General features: G+C 45.0%; 1 protein-coding gene across 5 annotated transcripts in view; it reads left to right on the top strand.

Moving 5' to 3' along the window:
* Nucleotides 1–16,999, top strand: part of triob (trio Rho guanine nucleotide exchange factor b) — a 141,452-nt gene that overhangs the window by 40,110 nt on the left and 84,343 nt on the right. Inside the window, exon 1 of one of the 5 annotated variants that reach the window (XM_029115549.2) lies at nt 7,409–7,857. The exons of 3 other annotated variants lie outside the window; for them this stretch is intronic. In XM_029115549.2, the coding sequence (XP_028971382.2) occupies nt 7,740–7,857 (118 nt within the window). In that variant the 5' untranslated portion in view covers nt 7,409–7,739. Of the gene's footprint in view, nt 1–7,408; nt 7,858–8,579; nt 8,833–16,999 lie in introns of those variants that run through there. One more of the 5 variants, XM_034288687.1, reaches the window with a different exon arrangement.

Here is a 16,999-nt window from a genome sequence, read left to right as displayed (position 1 = left end):
CACTTCTCGGCTTTCACGTACAGGTCATGCTCCAGCAGTCGAGCCAGCACTCTGCGCACTAACGAGACATGTTTGGCGCGGGTAGCAGTGAATATCAAGATGTCATCAATATACACTACCACTCCTTCGCACAACAAGTCCCGGAACACGTCGTTGACGAAGGACTGGAAGACTGAAGGAGCATTCATCAACCCGTACGGCATCACTAAACACTCGTAATGGCCAGATGTGGTACTAAAAGCGGTTTTCCACTCGTCTCCCTCCCGGATACGCACCAGGTTATAGGCACTCCTGAGGTCTAATTTAGTGAAAAAGCGGGCCCCGTGCATCCTCTCCACCTCCGCAGAGATCAAAGGGAGAGGGTAGCGGAACGGAATGGTGATCTTGTTCAGCGCCCGGTAATCGATGCACGGGCGCAAACCACCGTCCTTCTTTTTTCACAAAAAAGAAACTCGAGGAGACCTGTGACTTGGAGGGCCTAATGTATCCCTGTTCCAACGCTTCCGTAACGTAGGCGTTCATAGTCTCCGTTTCGGTGCGAGACAGTGGATACACGTGACCCTTCGGGAGTGCGGCTCCGTCAACGAGGTCTATCGCACAATCCCCCAGCCGGTGTGGTGGCAACACAGCAGCCTTGGCTTTGGAGAAAACCGTAGCCAAGTCCCTGTATTCGGGGGGAATGGGCACGGCGGGCGCACTGTCTGGACTCTCCACCGAGGTCGAGCCAACGGAAACACCCAAACACCTACCCTGGCACTTCCGCGACCACCCCGACAGACGTCGACTAGACCAGGAGATGACGGGGTCGTGTAGGGATAACCAGGGGAAACCTAAAACTATTGGGAATGTGGGTGAGTCGATTATGTGAAAGGATATGGTTTCACTGTGTCGGTTGTCGGTAACCAGGAGGAGGGGAACAGTGCAACTCGTGACCAGACCTGACCCTAGTGGCCGGCTGTCTAGAGCTCTCACGGGCAGGGGGGTGTCGAGGGCCTGGAGGGGTATGCGTGACCGCAGGGCAAAAGACTTATCCATGAAATTTCCGGCTGCGCCTGAGTCTACCAGCGCCTTACACCGGGAGAGCCGCGGAAAGCCGGGGAACCTAACAGGGACAGTGCACATAGAGAGGGAAGAGGTTAGTGGTGAATGTGCATGTGCTACCTGGGGTGATGCGGAAGTGCCCTGCCTGTCACCTCTTGACTCGGGGAGGGAGGTGCGGTGCGGCGTGGTTGTACGGCCTTGTTTCCTCTTGGAGGCACTCCGCACCTCTCCTCCCCTACACCTGCCCGACAGCGCAGCCGTCCCCAGGTCCATGGGGACGGCGGCGTCTGGTTGGCAGGGTGGAACGGGCGGGCCTCTTCCGGGACGTCCTCGGGCAGCTAGCAGGTTGTCGAGACGGATGGACATGTCCGCCAGTTGGTCAAAGGAGAGGGACACGTCTCGACAAGCCAGCTCCCTCCGGACGTCCTCGCGAAGGCTACACCGGTAGTGGTCGATCTGAGCCCGCTCGTTCCACCCCGATCCCGCTGCCAGGGTCCGGAACTCCAGAGCGAACTCCTGCGCCGATCTCGTCTCCTGCCGTAAGTGGAACAGTCGTTCACCCGCCTCTCTCCCTTCGTGAGGATGGTCAAACACGACTCGGAAGCGGCGGGTGAACTCGGCGTAGCTGCCCTGGGTGGGCTGCTCGATGTTCCAAACGGCGGTGGCCCACTCCAGGGCTTTCCCAGACAGGCAGGAGACGAGTGAAGAGATCTTCTGGGCTTCGGTCGGCGCAGGATGCATCGCCTGGAGCGCGATGTCCAGTTGTAGCAGGAAACCCTGGCAGCGGTCCGCCGCCCCGTCGTAGGCCCTGGGCAGCGGAATGGGCATCGCTCCCATGCTGGGCGATGCGGCTTGGGGAGGTGGAGAGACGGCCGGTGCTGCGGGGTTCCACTGGCTCAGCTCTAGGCGCTGCACCGCTTTCAACACAGTGTCCATCGCGGCGCCTAGGCTGGCCAGCAAGGTTGAATGTACTTTTACCACCTCCGCAACACCGGCCTCGCCTGTGGCTCCTTGTTGCTCCATATCCTTGTTTGTCGTTTTGGTGTGTGATTCTGTCACGGCTTCGGGGTTTGGGAACAAGGAGGAGCAGGAGAAGGCGTGGTAGAAGGATATTTAATGGTATCCAGGAGAAATATACAATATATATAGTACGAAGCGTCGCACAGCTCTTTGTCACAGTCGGAGACAATCACACACAAAGACAGGGGGAGCAGAGGGAACATATATACCGGGGGAAACAGCGATGATGAGGAACAGGTGCACTAAACGAGACACAGGTGAAATGTATGATGAGACGGTGGTGTCAGAAGGCCGGTGACGTCGACCGCTGGGGCCCGCCCACTGCAGGGGGAGGTGAACCAGCAGAGGTCGCAGTTGTCACAGCCTGGGTCATTTAATTGATTGAGTTTCTCTTGGTGTGTAGAATTGTGTATTAAATTCAGTCTAAGACCGCAAAGAAGAAACAACAAGAAATGGAAGCCCAATGGCTAGGAAAAAAATTGACGATAAGAGTTAGTTTTATTTTTTTTAAAACATGAATTGCATTAAGGTTAAGAGTTTGTCCTGAAGTTCATTTGTTTATTGATCCTCTCTCCACTCTCTGGAATTCTCCCCTCAGAGTAAGGAACATGTGACAGTAGAGGGCCTTCCCGAACAAGTTGGTATGAGTTATGGGCTGGTTTGAAATTCAACGGATTCTATGGCCTGACAACTGTCCATTCTCTCCAAACAGCTGAGCTGGAGATGGTTGCAACAACACTGACAGATTCACATAGCATAACACATTAGATAGGCCACCGTTGCCAAAGCACAAGCTTCAACAATACATGTTGCCAAATCAGAGATACTCTAACGAGGATAGCTATTGTAGCTCAATTGGTAGAGTATGGTGTTTGTTGGTTCATTTCCCGAGGTGGACCAGGACCGAAATGTATGGACATGTACCACTCCATTTCCAAAAATGTTGAGATGCTGGGTAAAATGTACATGAAAACAGAATGCAATGATGTGCAAATCATTTAAACCCTATATTCAGTAGAGAATAATACAAAGACAATGTATCAAATGTTAAATCTGAGACATTTTATTGTTTCTTGAAAAATATATGCCCACTTTGAATTTGATGCCAGCAACACATTTCAAAACAGTTGGGACAGGGGCAATGAGGGACAGGAAAAATGGTGTAATGCTAAATAAATAAACTTGGTTAAGTATCACACAACTAATTAGGTCAATTGGCAACAGGCTAGTAACATGATTGGGTATTTAAAGATCCTTCCAGAGAGTATGGGTCTTTTTTTGTAGACTATTCCTCTTCTGCAGAGTGAGATTAAATGTTTTGGAACTGGCATGTTTTAGTTCAGGCATTGCACAACCCGTTTCCAAAGAAGACGTTGTGGAAAATGTAAAGAAAACAGAATGCAGTGGTGTGAAAATCATTTAAACACTATATTCAATAGAAAGTGGTAGAAAGACAACATACCAAATGTTGAAACAGAGATTTTCTTTTTTTCTTGAAAAAATATGCCTACATTAAATTTGATGTAGGCATATACACGTTTCTAAAAAGTTGGCCAACATATGACTGGAAAAGTTATGTATTGCTAAAGAAAAACCTGGAGGACCATCTCACAAATAATCAGATTAATTGGCAACAGGTCAGTAACATGATTGGGTATAAAAAAGCATCTCAGAGAACATTAGTCTTTCAGCAGTAAAGATGGGGAGGGGTTCACCACTCTGTGATAGACTGCGTAAACAAATAGTACAACAATTTAAGAATACAATTTCTCAACGTATAATTGCTAAGAGTTTGGGGATCTCATCATCTACGGTACATAATATCATTAAAATACTCTGTATGCAAGGGACAAAGATGAAAAACTAATTTGGATGGTCTTGATCTTTGGGCCCTCACGCAGAACTGCATTAACAACAGACTTGATTCTGTAGCGGAAATCATAGCATGGGCTCAGGAACCCCTCCGAAAACCATTGTCTGTGAACACTGTATGTCGCTGCCTCCACAAGTGCAAGTTAAATCTCTACTATGCAAAGAAGAAACCATACACTGATCAGCCACCACATTATGACCACTGACAGGTGAAGTGAATAACACTGATAACCTCCTTATCATGGCACCTGTCATGGCACCAAGTGGATGGGATATTTTAGGCAGCAAGTGAACATTCTGTCCTCATAGTTGATGTGTTAGAAGCAGGAAAGATGAACAAGCTTAAGGATCTGAGCGACTTTGACAAGAGCCAAATAGAGATGGCTAGACGACTGGGTCAGAGCATCTCCAAAACTGCTCCTGGTGTACAGTGGTCAAAAGTGGTCCAAGGAAGGAAAAGTGGTAAACTGGCAACAGCCCATGTGATCCGATCCAACAGACGAGCTACTGTAGTTCAAATTGCTGAAAAAGTTAATGCTGGTACTGATGTGTCAGAACATACAGTGCATCACAGTTTGTTGTGTATGGGGCTGTGTAGCCGCAGACCAGTCAGGGTGCCCATGATGACCCCAGTCCACTGCCGAAAGTGCCTACAATGGGCTTGTTAGCATCAAAACTGGACCACGGAGCAATGGAAGAAGGTGGCCTGATGAATTTTCTTTTACATCACGTGGATGGCTGGGTGCGTGCGCGTCACTAACCTGGAGAGCACCAGGACTCACTAGGGGATGGAGGCAAGACGGCGGAGTCAGTGTGATGCTTTGGGCAATGTTCTGCTGGGAAACCTTGGGTCCCGCCATTCAAGTGGATGTTAATTTGACACGTACCACCTACCTAAGCATTGTTGCAGACCATGTGCACCCTTTCATGGCAACGGTATTCCCTGATGGCACTGGCCTCTTTCAGCAGGTTAATGCGCCCTGCCACAAAGCAAAAATGATTCGGGAATGGTCTGAGGAACACAATGAGCTCAAGGTGTTGACTTGGCCTCCATATCCCCTAAACTGGTCTGCCTGCAGTCCAGACCTGTCACCCATTGAAAACATTTGGCACATTATGAAACAAAACATATGACAAAGGAGACCCTGAACTGTTGAGCAGCTGCAATCCTACAAGCAAGAATGGGACAAAGTTCCCAAACGCTTACAGAGTGTTGTTACAAGAACACGTGGTGCAACAGAGTGGTACACAAGCCCCTCTCCCATCTTTTTTTGCAACCTGCTTTAGGCATCAAGTTCAAAGTGATGCCCATTTTCCATTTTTCCCCATGTTGGAACATGATGTTGACTTTCTACTATTTTCAATTAAATATAGTGAGAAATGATTTGCACATCATAGCATTCTGTTTTTATTAGCATTTTACGCAGCATCCCAACCTTTTTGGAAACTGGGTGTAGCATGGCCATACAGCCAATTTCTGATTGGATTACTTAAGCTTTCTGTAATTGATCTACACATTTTTATCTAAATTGAACTGGTGAATCTTATGTATGTTTTTAAGTATTTGTTACAGTGTACTGAATCAGGAAGGTACCTACTGACCATTAGAGGTACATTGGCATTTGTCTATTTAAAAAATCTCCCTTCTGCTCCCCATGCTTGGTTGTCAAGTTTTAAGGTAATTGTGATTGGTTACTGCCTCACTTTCAGGGCTATGGTACATTTTATGGCATCTCATAATGTTTAGGTGTCTCAGAGTGCCCTTAGTTTTGCACTTGTTCTGTTGTCTTGCTTCCGTCATTTGGCCTCAGCTTCTCTGACTGGTCCAGTTATCAGCACTGTGACTTGTTCAATTTGCAGTGCTCTGACTGGTTTAGTTAGCAGCGCTCTGACTGGTTTAGTTAGCAGCACTCTGACTGGTTTAGTTAGCAGCACTCTGACTGGTTTAGTTAGCAGCACTCTGACTGGTTCAGTTAGCAGCGCTCTGACTTTGTTTAGTTAGCAGCACTCTGACTGGTTCAGTTAGCAGCGCTCTGACTGGTTTAGTTAGCAGCACTCTGACTGGTTTAGTTAGCAGCACTCTGACTGGTTCAGTTAGCAGCGCTCTGACTGGTTCAGTTAGCAGCACTCTGACTGGTTCAGTTAGCAGCGCTCTGACTGGTTTAGTTAGCAGCACTCTGACTGGTTCAGTTAGCAGTGCTCTGACTGGTTTAGTTAGCATCACTCTGACTGGTTCAGTTAGCAGCACTATGACTGGTTTAGTTAGCAGCACTCTGACTGGTTTAGTTAGCAGCACTCTGACTGGTTCAGTTAGCAGCGCTCTGACTGGTTTAGTTAGCATCACTCTGACTAGTTTAGTTAGCAGCACTCTGACTGGTTTAGATAGCAGCACTATGACTGGTTCAGATATTAGCACTCTGATTGGTTTAGTTAGCACCACTCTGGTTCAGTTAGCACCACTCTGACTGGTTTAGTTAGGAGCACTCTGACTGGTTCAGTTAGAAGCACTCTGACTGGTTCAGTTAGCAGCGCTCTGACTGGTTCAGTTAGCAGCGCTCTGACTGGTTCAGTTAGCAGAGCTCTGACTGGTTCAGTTAGCAGAGCTCTGACTGGTTCAGTTAGCAGCACTCTGACTGGTTCAGTTAGCAGCACTCTGACTGGTTTATTTTGCAGCACTCTGACTGTTTAGTTAGCAGCACTCGAATTGGTTTAGTTAGCACCACTCTGATTTAGTTAGCAGCACTCTGACTGTTTGAGTTTGCAGCAATCTGACTGGTTTAGTTAGCAACATTCCTGTTGGTTTAGTTTGCAGCACTCTGACTGGTTTACTGTAGTTAGCAGCACTCTGACTGGTTTAGTTAGGAGCACTCTGACTGGTTTAGTTAGCAGCACTCTGACTGGTTCAGTTAGGAGCACTCTGACTGGTTCAGTTAGCAACACTCTGACTGGTTCAGTTAGCAGCACTCTGACTGGTTCAGTTAGCAACACTGACTGGTTCAGTTAGCAACACTCTGACTGGTTTAGTTAGCAACACTCTGACTGGTTCAGTTAGCAGCACTCTGACTGGTTTAGGTAGCAGCACTCTGTGACTGGTTTAGTTAGCAGCAGTTTGACGGTATGAAGGCCCTCTTTCTCTGAACCGGCTCTGTGTCAGTTTGTGTTCTATCTCTCTCTTTTTTTTTACTCTCTCTGTCTTACCCCCTCTTTCCCCTGACTGTTTCTGTCTTGTATACACTCTCTGTGACTCCCTGTCAGTGCCTTCAGATAGTGTGAAACATGTGGGTGGTGGTGATATGGGTGGGTGGGTGAAGGGGTTTTAAGGACAGTAGGGACAGCTGCTGCTTCCATGTCTTTGCAGCTGCAGGCATCAACAGCACTCCACCCCGCCCATCTTATTGCAACCCATCGTTGTCATGCCATGTCACGCCACGCAAATGCTACCAGCATCTGCCCCAGACACTATCCCTTTTTCTCCCTCTCCCCCTCTCTTTCTGACAGACAGCTGACTCCCCTCCTGACTCCACTGACCACCTCTACTCCAGAGGACAGGTTTTTATTAATGCCTCACTGAGACATATGCCTGACCAGCCAACTGACTGACATACCACCCTGGGCTAGTCTCGAAGAAGGGACTTGTTGTTCCACTGAGGGGTTTATAGTTTCCCAACTAGACCGTTATCCACTGAGAGGACTGGAGTTTCCAAACTAAACTCATTGACAACGGCCTGAACTTCCAGGCAGCTAAGTACTAGATTTGTTATTGGAAGACCATGTGACCGGTGTAGGTCATTTCCAGTTGGCTCATAATGGCAGAACTCACGGTGCTTTTTCGCTTCCTCTACATGGGCTTTCTGAGGGGTACAGGGAGACGACATGGGCCACTGGCGTTAACGGAACCATGTCAAACTGAAATTCAAAACAATGGTAGGTCAAATTCCATTTGCAGTTTTTTTGCATTTCTGTTCACGTGCTATTTCTGAAAAAAAGATATTTTTTGTTTTTAGCCTGACTTTTCTAATTCCAACTGGTCTGCCTCTAGATGGTACTGGCTGTAGATAAAGTCCTTTTACAGATCCTTTGCCTGAACTCCCAGTAAGTTCTGCTTTACAGTCTCCCTAACAAGAGAAACAAATGGTAATTACCCTTCAGCTTTTTTTTGATAAGCTTGAAACTACAACATGATTGCCTGCCTCCTGGTCAGCCTCTCATTAATCTGTATTTTTGTTTTCTAAAGATACTCCATTATAACACAACTAGAAATTTGTTTTAGTCAAGATTCCATGAGAAAAACACTAATTATATCTTTTAAATTAGTTAGAGCAGTTATGGTGGTAATGGAAAGCCTGGTTGGTGATTGTAAGTTGGATTTAAATGGCTGCATTTAGCTAGGTAGTGGACAGGGGTCGGTGAATTAGAGAGGGGATTAAAAGCAGTCATCAACAAAGCCTATTGCGTGCAAATCCATGTACGACAACTGTTTGGCCCGGCTTAACTTTTCTCTGTGGTTTGTTGAATAAGGCAGACGGTAAGCGTGAACTACTTAATGCAAGGCAACACTCCTTGTCTATAAATCTTACTTGGAGGGCGACTGGGGACAAGAAAGAAAAGCCCCATGATGGTCAGAAGACCTGGCATTTCCTTCTTAGTTAAGCTTGGTGCCTGGAGTCCGAGAGGCAGATTGACCCATGTCTTATTGTACATTGGCCCATCTACCCAGACCAAAAGACATGCTCAACAGCACACCTAGCATTTCTCTACCACCTGGGATTTCACTACCTCTCTTTGGTTGATGGAGAAACATTTGTTCTGGAGTTAAGGTGGTACCTGTTATAATGGCCGTTTTGGACAACCACAGCTGGCAGTACGCACAGGCAGGAAGTACCCTGATCCAACTCTCGGGTAAAGTTTGGATACTTGTCTGCTTTGTGTCTGATTACAGAAGCTAGTTGATTCTTTTTTATTGACACCAGGGCATGGTTGATAAAGGATGAAGGAGCAAGAAACCAGCTTCAAATAGGTTTTAATATCTACTCTTCCTCATTCTGTCACAGAGGATATAACTAAGCTCTTGATTTAAATCTCTTGATTGTTTTTGAAATATTAGAATACTGTAGGTGTACGTGTATCAGTGGTTTGTGTAACTTTCAGAACTTTACTTTCTTTCGAAGGTATATTATTCTGTAGTTGTGCAGTTTTCTTTTCAGTTTCACTCTGCAGCAGCAGGTGCTATCAGCTTTCATAGAGGAGGGGAGGAGGGCGAGTGTCCTTGACTTATGGAGCTCTGTGGACCCAGTCGCTTAATCCACCAGAGACCCTATTCTCTAGTTTCCCAACATACAGTATTAGCTGTAGGCGGTATCTGAGTACCAATAGACTATAACTGTACAGTATTAGATGTAGGCTTAGTACCAATAGACTAAAACTGTACAGTATTAGATATAGGCTGAGTACCAATAGACTATAACTGTACAGAATTAGATGTAGGCTGAGTACCAATAGACTATAACTGTACGGTATTAGATGTGGGCTGAGTACCAATTGACTAACACTGTACAGTATTATATGTAGGCTGAGTACCAATAGACTATAACTGTACAGTATTAGATGTGGGCTGAGTACCAATAGACTATGACTGTACAGTATTAGATGTAGGCTGAGTACCAATAGACTAACTGTACAGTATTAGATGTAGGCTGGGTACCAATAGACCAACTATAGAGTATTAGATGTAGGCTGAGTACCATAAGACTATAAATATACAGTATTAGATGTAGGCTGAGTACCAATAGACTGTAACTATACAGTATTAGCTGTAGGCTGAGTACTAATAGACTATAACTATAGAGTATTAGCTGTAGGCCATGCCTGTGTTGTCTTTGAAGAGACTAACAGTGAATAAAAACAGGAAGGAATTGCAGCGTAGTAGTTGGTAGTTTTGTGGAAGACATTGTAGGAGATAATGTATTTATGGGAAATGTTGTGTTTGGTATACTTAGTATTGTTTTGTATTGGTTATGCCACTAATTTCTTACTAGCAGATTATGAATTACCAGAAGCTTTGAATTAAAGACAACATCCACACCGCACTGAATGCCAAACCAAAGGCCAAAACGAGGCCAGCTAAGACCTCCACTCAAACTACTTAGAACAGGTTAACATTCACTGGGACAGATGGAATTACTGGATTTGTACTCAGAACTCTTTATGGTCCTCACTTGTAGTGGACCACCAGAACACACGCAACACTTGACGGGCATACCAGAACACACGCAACACATGAAGGGCATACCAGAACACACGCAACACATGAAGGGCATACCAGAACACACCCAACACATGAAGGGCATACCAGAACACACGCAACACATGAAGGGCATACCAGAACACACGCAACACATGAAGGGCATACCAGAACACACGCAACACATGAAGGGCATACCAGAACACACCCAACACATGAAGGGCATACCAGAACACACGCAACACATGAAGGGCATACCAGAACACACCCAACACATGAAGGGCATACCATAACACACCCAACACATGAATGGCATACGAGAACACACGCAACACATGAAGGCATACCAGAACACATGCAACACATGAAGGGCATACCAGAACACACGCAACACATGAAGGGCATACCAGAACACACGCAACACATGAAGGGCATACCAGAACACACGCAACACATGAAGGGCATACCAGAACACACGCAACACATGAAGGGCATACCAGAACACACCCAACACATGAAGGGCATACCAGAACACACCCAACACATGAAGGGCATGTATACTGACGCTACACACAGTCACACTGATCACATGCTGCTGTTACTGTTGACAACCTATTCTGGTGCCTAGTCACTTTGTACTCATCTATATGTACCTAATCCTCAATTACTTGTTCATCCTACATGTCATGTCAGTTCACGTTCTGTCTGTGTGAATCCATGCTGCTGACATTTCTCAGAGTAATCCAGTAATCACTGTGCTGTATTGTCCTTGTTACTATTTGTCAGTCTCTTCATCTCGTCCTCGTCTTCCTCATACCCTTTTTACTCTGTATTATAGGAAAAGGGCCTGCAAGTAAGCATTTCATTGTCAGTTTACAGTGTTGGTGAGGAAACATGACAAATACAATGTGATTTTAAATTGAATTGTAGGGCTGGGATGTCACAGTTATTCTGGCCAGCTGGCTCTATACAGTATTTATTATATTTACTAGCTGACGAATGTGCAAGTCGTCCGCAGGCCATCTCTGCTTTACCCATATAGGTTGTCAGTGGTCTGAGCCGAGCATTTGTTTAGATGGTTGTTGGTTGTATAGCTCAGGTCAATTTTTGCATGTCTGCACCGTTTCCAGATTTGATAAATGTTGAAAAATATAATTCCCTAAGAAAAAAATGACCTCTCCTGATTGAATGGGCTTGGATGTTAGACTGCCCTAGAACGAGTGAGGTTCATTTCTGGACAGACCAGTGACATTTTGGACACACCTGTGAGTTAATAAATGCATATGTGTCTGCAGTACTGACTCTCTGAGGGGCCTAGAGGAAATGAAGGCCATTCGTCATGAAGATAGCAGAGACATAGTTACGGAATGAGATCAGAGTCTACTGGGAATCTCAACTGGCTGTCACATCCAGAGGCTAATCATTAGTGCCCTGGTCAAAAGTAGTAACTTTAATGGAGAATAAGGTACCATCAGGGTATAAGGGACATCACCCTGGTCCCATGTCTGTCCCCTCTCACCTTGGCCTGTCTCCATCTCACCATCGAACTCCTCTGACAGGGCTCATTGTGTGGTGGTCGAGGCCAGAGAAAATGGGATGTACTGTCAGTCGGCATAGTCCCGTTCCAGTTGTTGCCTAGTCTACAGAATGGAGTTCAACACATGGAACATTTCCTTCTGGCTGGGGCATGTGTAAGCCTGTAGACCATAGCCTAGAGCTGGGATGATGTACTCAATATTATCAAGATTGACAGTAACTGGTATTCTTTTGTTACAACCCTGTTTTCAAAAAGGTTGGGATGCTGTATAAATTGCAGATAAAAACAGAATGCAATGATGTGCAAATCCTTTATCCATGTATTTAATTGAAAATAGAACAAAGAAAACATATCAAATGTTGAAACTGAGAAATTTGATTGTTTTTGGAAAAAGAAATTAATGCCAGCAACACGTTTCAAAATTTGGGACGGAAGATGTTTAACAATGTTTTGCATCACCTCTTTATGATACTCTGTAAGCGTTTGGGAACTGAGGAGACCTAAAGTGAAATGTATTCCCATTCTTGCTTGATATAGGATTGCAGCTGCTCAACAGTTCGGGGTCTTTTTTGTCATATTTTTGTCATATTGTTTGTCATAATGTGCCAAATGTTTTCAATGGGTGACCAGTCTGGACTGCAGGCAGGCACCAGTTTAGCACCAGGACTCTTTTACTACGGAATCATGCTGTTGTAATAGATAGTAGAATGTGGTTTGGCATTGTCTTGCTGAAATAAGCAAGGCCTTCCCTGTATATATTGTTCAACATTAATGGTGCCTTCACAGATGTGCAAGTTATCCATGTCATGTGCACTAATGCTCCCCCATACCATCACAGATGCTGACTTATGAACTTTGCACTGATAAGAAGCTGGTTGGTCCCGCTCCTCTTTAGTCCGAGGGATTCCATGATTCTCAAAAATATTTTCATATTTTTATTTGTCAGACCACAGGACAGTTTTTCACTTTGACTCAGTCCATCCTAAATGAGCTCGGGTCCAGAGAAGGCAGCAGCATTTCTGGATCTTGTTTATGTATGATTTCTTCTTTGCATGGTTGTGTTTAACTTGCATTTGTGGATGCTGCGATTGACTGTTTTCACAGAAAATACTTTTCGGAGCTGTTCCTGAGTCCATGTAGTGATGTCCGCTAGAGAATCTTGTCTGTTTTTAATGCAGTGGGGGCGGTATTGACAGATATATTCCAGATAAGGAGGTTCCAGACCCTTCAGGGACACCACAATAGAACGGGGGGATGTGTTGCAAAAGGAACAAATAACTTTATTAAATACTGGAAAAGATGGACTGACATTGGAGATGATTAACTGACACTAGTCCGGTAAACGATAAATGGCTAGAGAAAAAAAATTCTAGTTGAATGGGGTTGGGATTGTTGTGAAAATTCAAGCGCTTAAAAAAAAGATTTAATACAGGTGTTGGGTTTTCATAAGGGAGAAAAAAAATATTCAAGAAGGGCTGCACAATAATTGTATTCACAATCGTTAAGCTATGCTTTTCGCCTATACTTTAAATATATAAATGAAGTAATAGTTAAAAGGGGTAATACAAAACATTTGATGTGCAGATGGACTTATAGTTCTATTCATTATTATCAATCCAGGCAATTTATCTCTATATGGATTTCTGTCCATTCGCCCAGCTCTACTATAGCCTAAAGTTTGCCATTACACACTGTCTTTGTATTGCACTTGTAATTTGTGTACCAGGTTCAAAATGGGTATATCAAATGGAGAACAAATAACAGAGAGGGTTGCCCATGGAAAAGCCAGTGGTGGAGTTAACAATGCACACAGTCAATAGAGGAAGAGGGAGAGGGGGCAGTAAAATAAATGAGCTGAGAACAGTATTGAAAGTCGCTGGTGTGTAAGAGAGGGATAACTGGCAGATGGCCACTGTTCTACCTTCTAAAAGCAGGAGAGAGGGGGGTTGGAGAAAAGAAGGGGAAATGTAATTTCTAGTTTATAGGCTCTCTGGGGTGATGCACAGAGAACCACATTAACATACTGATTACAGAGAATGTTGTTTTTCATGGAAGAGTGGTGTTTTAAAAAACTGGAAGGACACAGCTTTGAATATCTCTGAATACTACACACTTTTGAAACAGCCTGGAGTTTGGGCTGGTTGTTGTCCAACTGTCTGTGAAGGTCGTATATTCAGCTCTTTAGATGTTTGTGGTCTCGTCTCTCCCCTGGTGCTAATGGAACATGAGACTGTTGTTATTATAGAGCTGCTTGTCACACTAGAGAGATGGCAAACGACATGCCGACAGCAGCATATCATTGGCCTTTGATACACTATACAGAGGAAGCACTGCCGCCTGGTTTCATCTCGTAATTTAAAAAATAAACAGTCAGTGGCTTTGGAAAGTTTTCCAACCCCATCACTTCACATGTGGTTGCTATAGATGGTTGTCTTTCTGGCAGATTATGAAGCTCTGTTAGAGTGGACATTGGGTTGTTGGTCACCTCCCTGAGCAAGGCCCTACTTTCCCTAGTTACTTAGTTTGCCTACCAAGAGTCTTGGTGGTTTCGAACTTCTACTATGTCACAATGATGGAGCTGACTGTGCTCCTGGGAACTTTCGAGGCACAATTTTCAATTTTCATTTGACAGGGTTTCTTCATGACATGTTTTTTGCACTCACATGCCCTGTGAAGTGTGGGAACTTATATAGACAGGTGCATGGCTTTCTGAATCGTGTCCAGTCAATACAATTTGTCAAAGGTGGACTCAAATTAAGTCCAGTCAAGAGTTGTATGGATTATCAAAGGACTTAGGATCTCAGCTAAATTTGGAGTGTCATGGCAAAGGGTCTGAATACTTATGTGATTTCCGTAAAAAAATCACATCAGACCAATTTTTTTGTAGATTATGTAGATTAAATGTATTTTAAAATGTGTTTAAATGTATTTAATTAAAATTTAAAAATATATTTAAAATGTATTTTATCTGCATAAAGATTTGTTAATTTTTTTACACTTTAGTTTGTAACAGTACAACATTTGGGAAAAGTGAAGGGGTCTGAATAGATTCCGATGACGAGCCCCGTAGCGGTAAGAGACCTGGCCAAGTGGTGTCCTGTCCTCTTTCTGTTCCGCCCCATGTTTATTAAGGCTCTCAAAAAAAAAGTGTCCCATTGTCACCTCCCAGGAAGCCACTCTATTCTTAGACCCCTGAAAACTGGGTGTCGGTGTTGTGCAGCACAAAGCAGGCCAGAGCACACAGCACACCCAAATGAGATTAGGTTGCTCAAGCCTCTGACTGTACATTGGAGCTGCAGGATAGAGAGAAACACCCCATTTCCTCCGGATTTCTACCACTCCCAGCCGGCCAGCTAAGCACACAACACAGTGTGTAGAATGGATCCCAGAACAGCCCCAGCCACGGCTTTCAGTACACAGAGCTTTACCAAATTGCTCCTTATTCCCTACCATGTACTGGGTGCTCGTTCTTACTCCTTAAGGCTTGGGTAAAATGACTGCATTATGCAGGGAACATGGTGCTAGTTGGACTGTAGACAAGCTCCAGGTCTAGATTATTGCCAGAAATTCAATCAGCCCCCCCCATTTTGCTAGCACTACTGCATGGAATCCATTTAGGAGGAATTAGTGTTTTATGTCAATCTTCAGTCTGTTTTACCCTCCTCTGGCCTAAAGGGAACTCGCTGTACATGCCCGCTGCGTGGCTTTTTGGAGCTACGGATGTAAACCTTTTTGCTTGTTGAGAGGCATATAGTAAGTCATCCGCTACACGTTGTTGGTGGAGGAGACCTCTGTTTTGACTGACTGTCGTATGAGGCGCTGTCCATAAATGACACTCAATAAAATGCACTATTTGCATGTTCAGTCATGTCTACACCCTGGTCAGTCATGTCAGTCATGTCTACACCCTGGTCAGTCATGTCTACACCCTGGTCAGTCATGTATACACCTTGGTCAGTCATGTCAGTCATGTCTACACCCTGGTCAGTCATGTCTACACCCTGGTCAGTCATGTCTACACCTTGGTCAGTCATGTCAGTCATGTCTACACCCTGGTCAGTCATGTCAGTCATGTCTACACCCTGGTCAGTCATGTCTACACCCTGGTCAGTCATGTCTACACCCTGGTCAGTCATGTCAGTCATGTCTACACCCTGGTCAGTCATGTCTACACCCTGGTCAGTCATGTCAGTCATGTCTACACCCTGGTCAGTCATGTCTACACCCTGGTCAGTCATGTCTACACCCTGGTCAGTCATGTCAGTCATGTAAGTCATGTCTACACCCTGGTCAGTCATGTCTACACCCTGGTCAGTCATGTCAGTCATGTCTACACCCTGGTCAGTCATGTCTACACCCTGGTCAGTCATGTCTACACCCTGGTCAGTCATGTCAGTCATGTAAGTCATGTCTACACCCTGGTCAGTCATGTCTACACCCTGGTCAGTCATTTCTACACCCTGGTCAGTCATGTCTACACCCTGGTCAGTCATTTCTACACCCTGGTCAGTCATGTCTACACCCTGGTCAGTCATGTCACTCATGTCACTCTGGTCAAAGTGGATAGGGGGGCCATTTGGGGCCATGTTGTCTTACTATCATAATGTCTTAGGTCCTTGTTAGTAAAGTGATATTATACTGATTAGAGGATTGATGTGCTTTATGTACACCATGCCTGGTGAGAGAGAGGTTACTGTGAGCACATAGGCTTTAGACCAGGGATCCTCTTGTCTGGCTCTGGGATTGTGAAACCAATGTGAACGTGCAACAGTTTAGCTTCATCCACTGACTGTGCGCCTAGCCCCTTACTCAGTGCCAGTTCTAGCCTTATGGGGGCCCTAAGCAAAATTATAATTGGGGCCCTCTCTCCCTGAGCGGTCAGGGGTTCCCCTGCCACTAACCACTAGGGCCCCCAAAAGGCTAGGGGCCCTAAACGTTTATTCCTTAAACCGGGCCCTGCCCACACTGGGTGTGTACTCAAGGTCCTCTGCTTTGCACCACACTTGACCGCCATCCTTGACAACAATTTGAGCTTTCAATAGTTACCGTGGATAGTCCCATCAACGCCACTTCAAGCTAGTTGTGTATTGAGCTGTTTTAGTAATGTTTTAGTAAATTTATCAGAACTACCAAAGTAGCACATTTACATGAACGTACAATGTATGAATGGGTGATTTTATACAACATTAAGGCATTTGGGGAAAATTTCTGTACTCTTGATACTGTTTTCAGCAGACTGCGTGATCAGATGTAGTTTGTTTTATTCATTCACTAAATCTGTTGTCATT

Source organism: Esox lucius, chromosome 20, assembly GCF_011004845.1.
Source record: "Esox lucius isolate fEsoLuc1 chromosome 20, fEsoLuc1.pri, whole genome shotgun sequence".
NCBI classification, from domain to species: Eukaryota; Metazoa; Chordata; class Actinopteri; order Esociformes; family Esocidae; genus Esox; species Esox lucius.
This window is presented reverse-complemented; position numbering and strand designations above follow the sequence as displayed.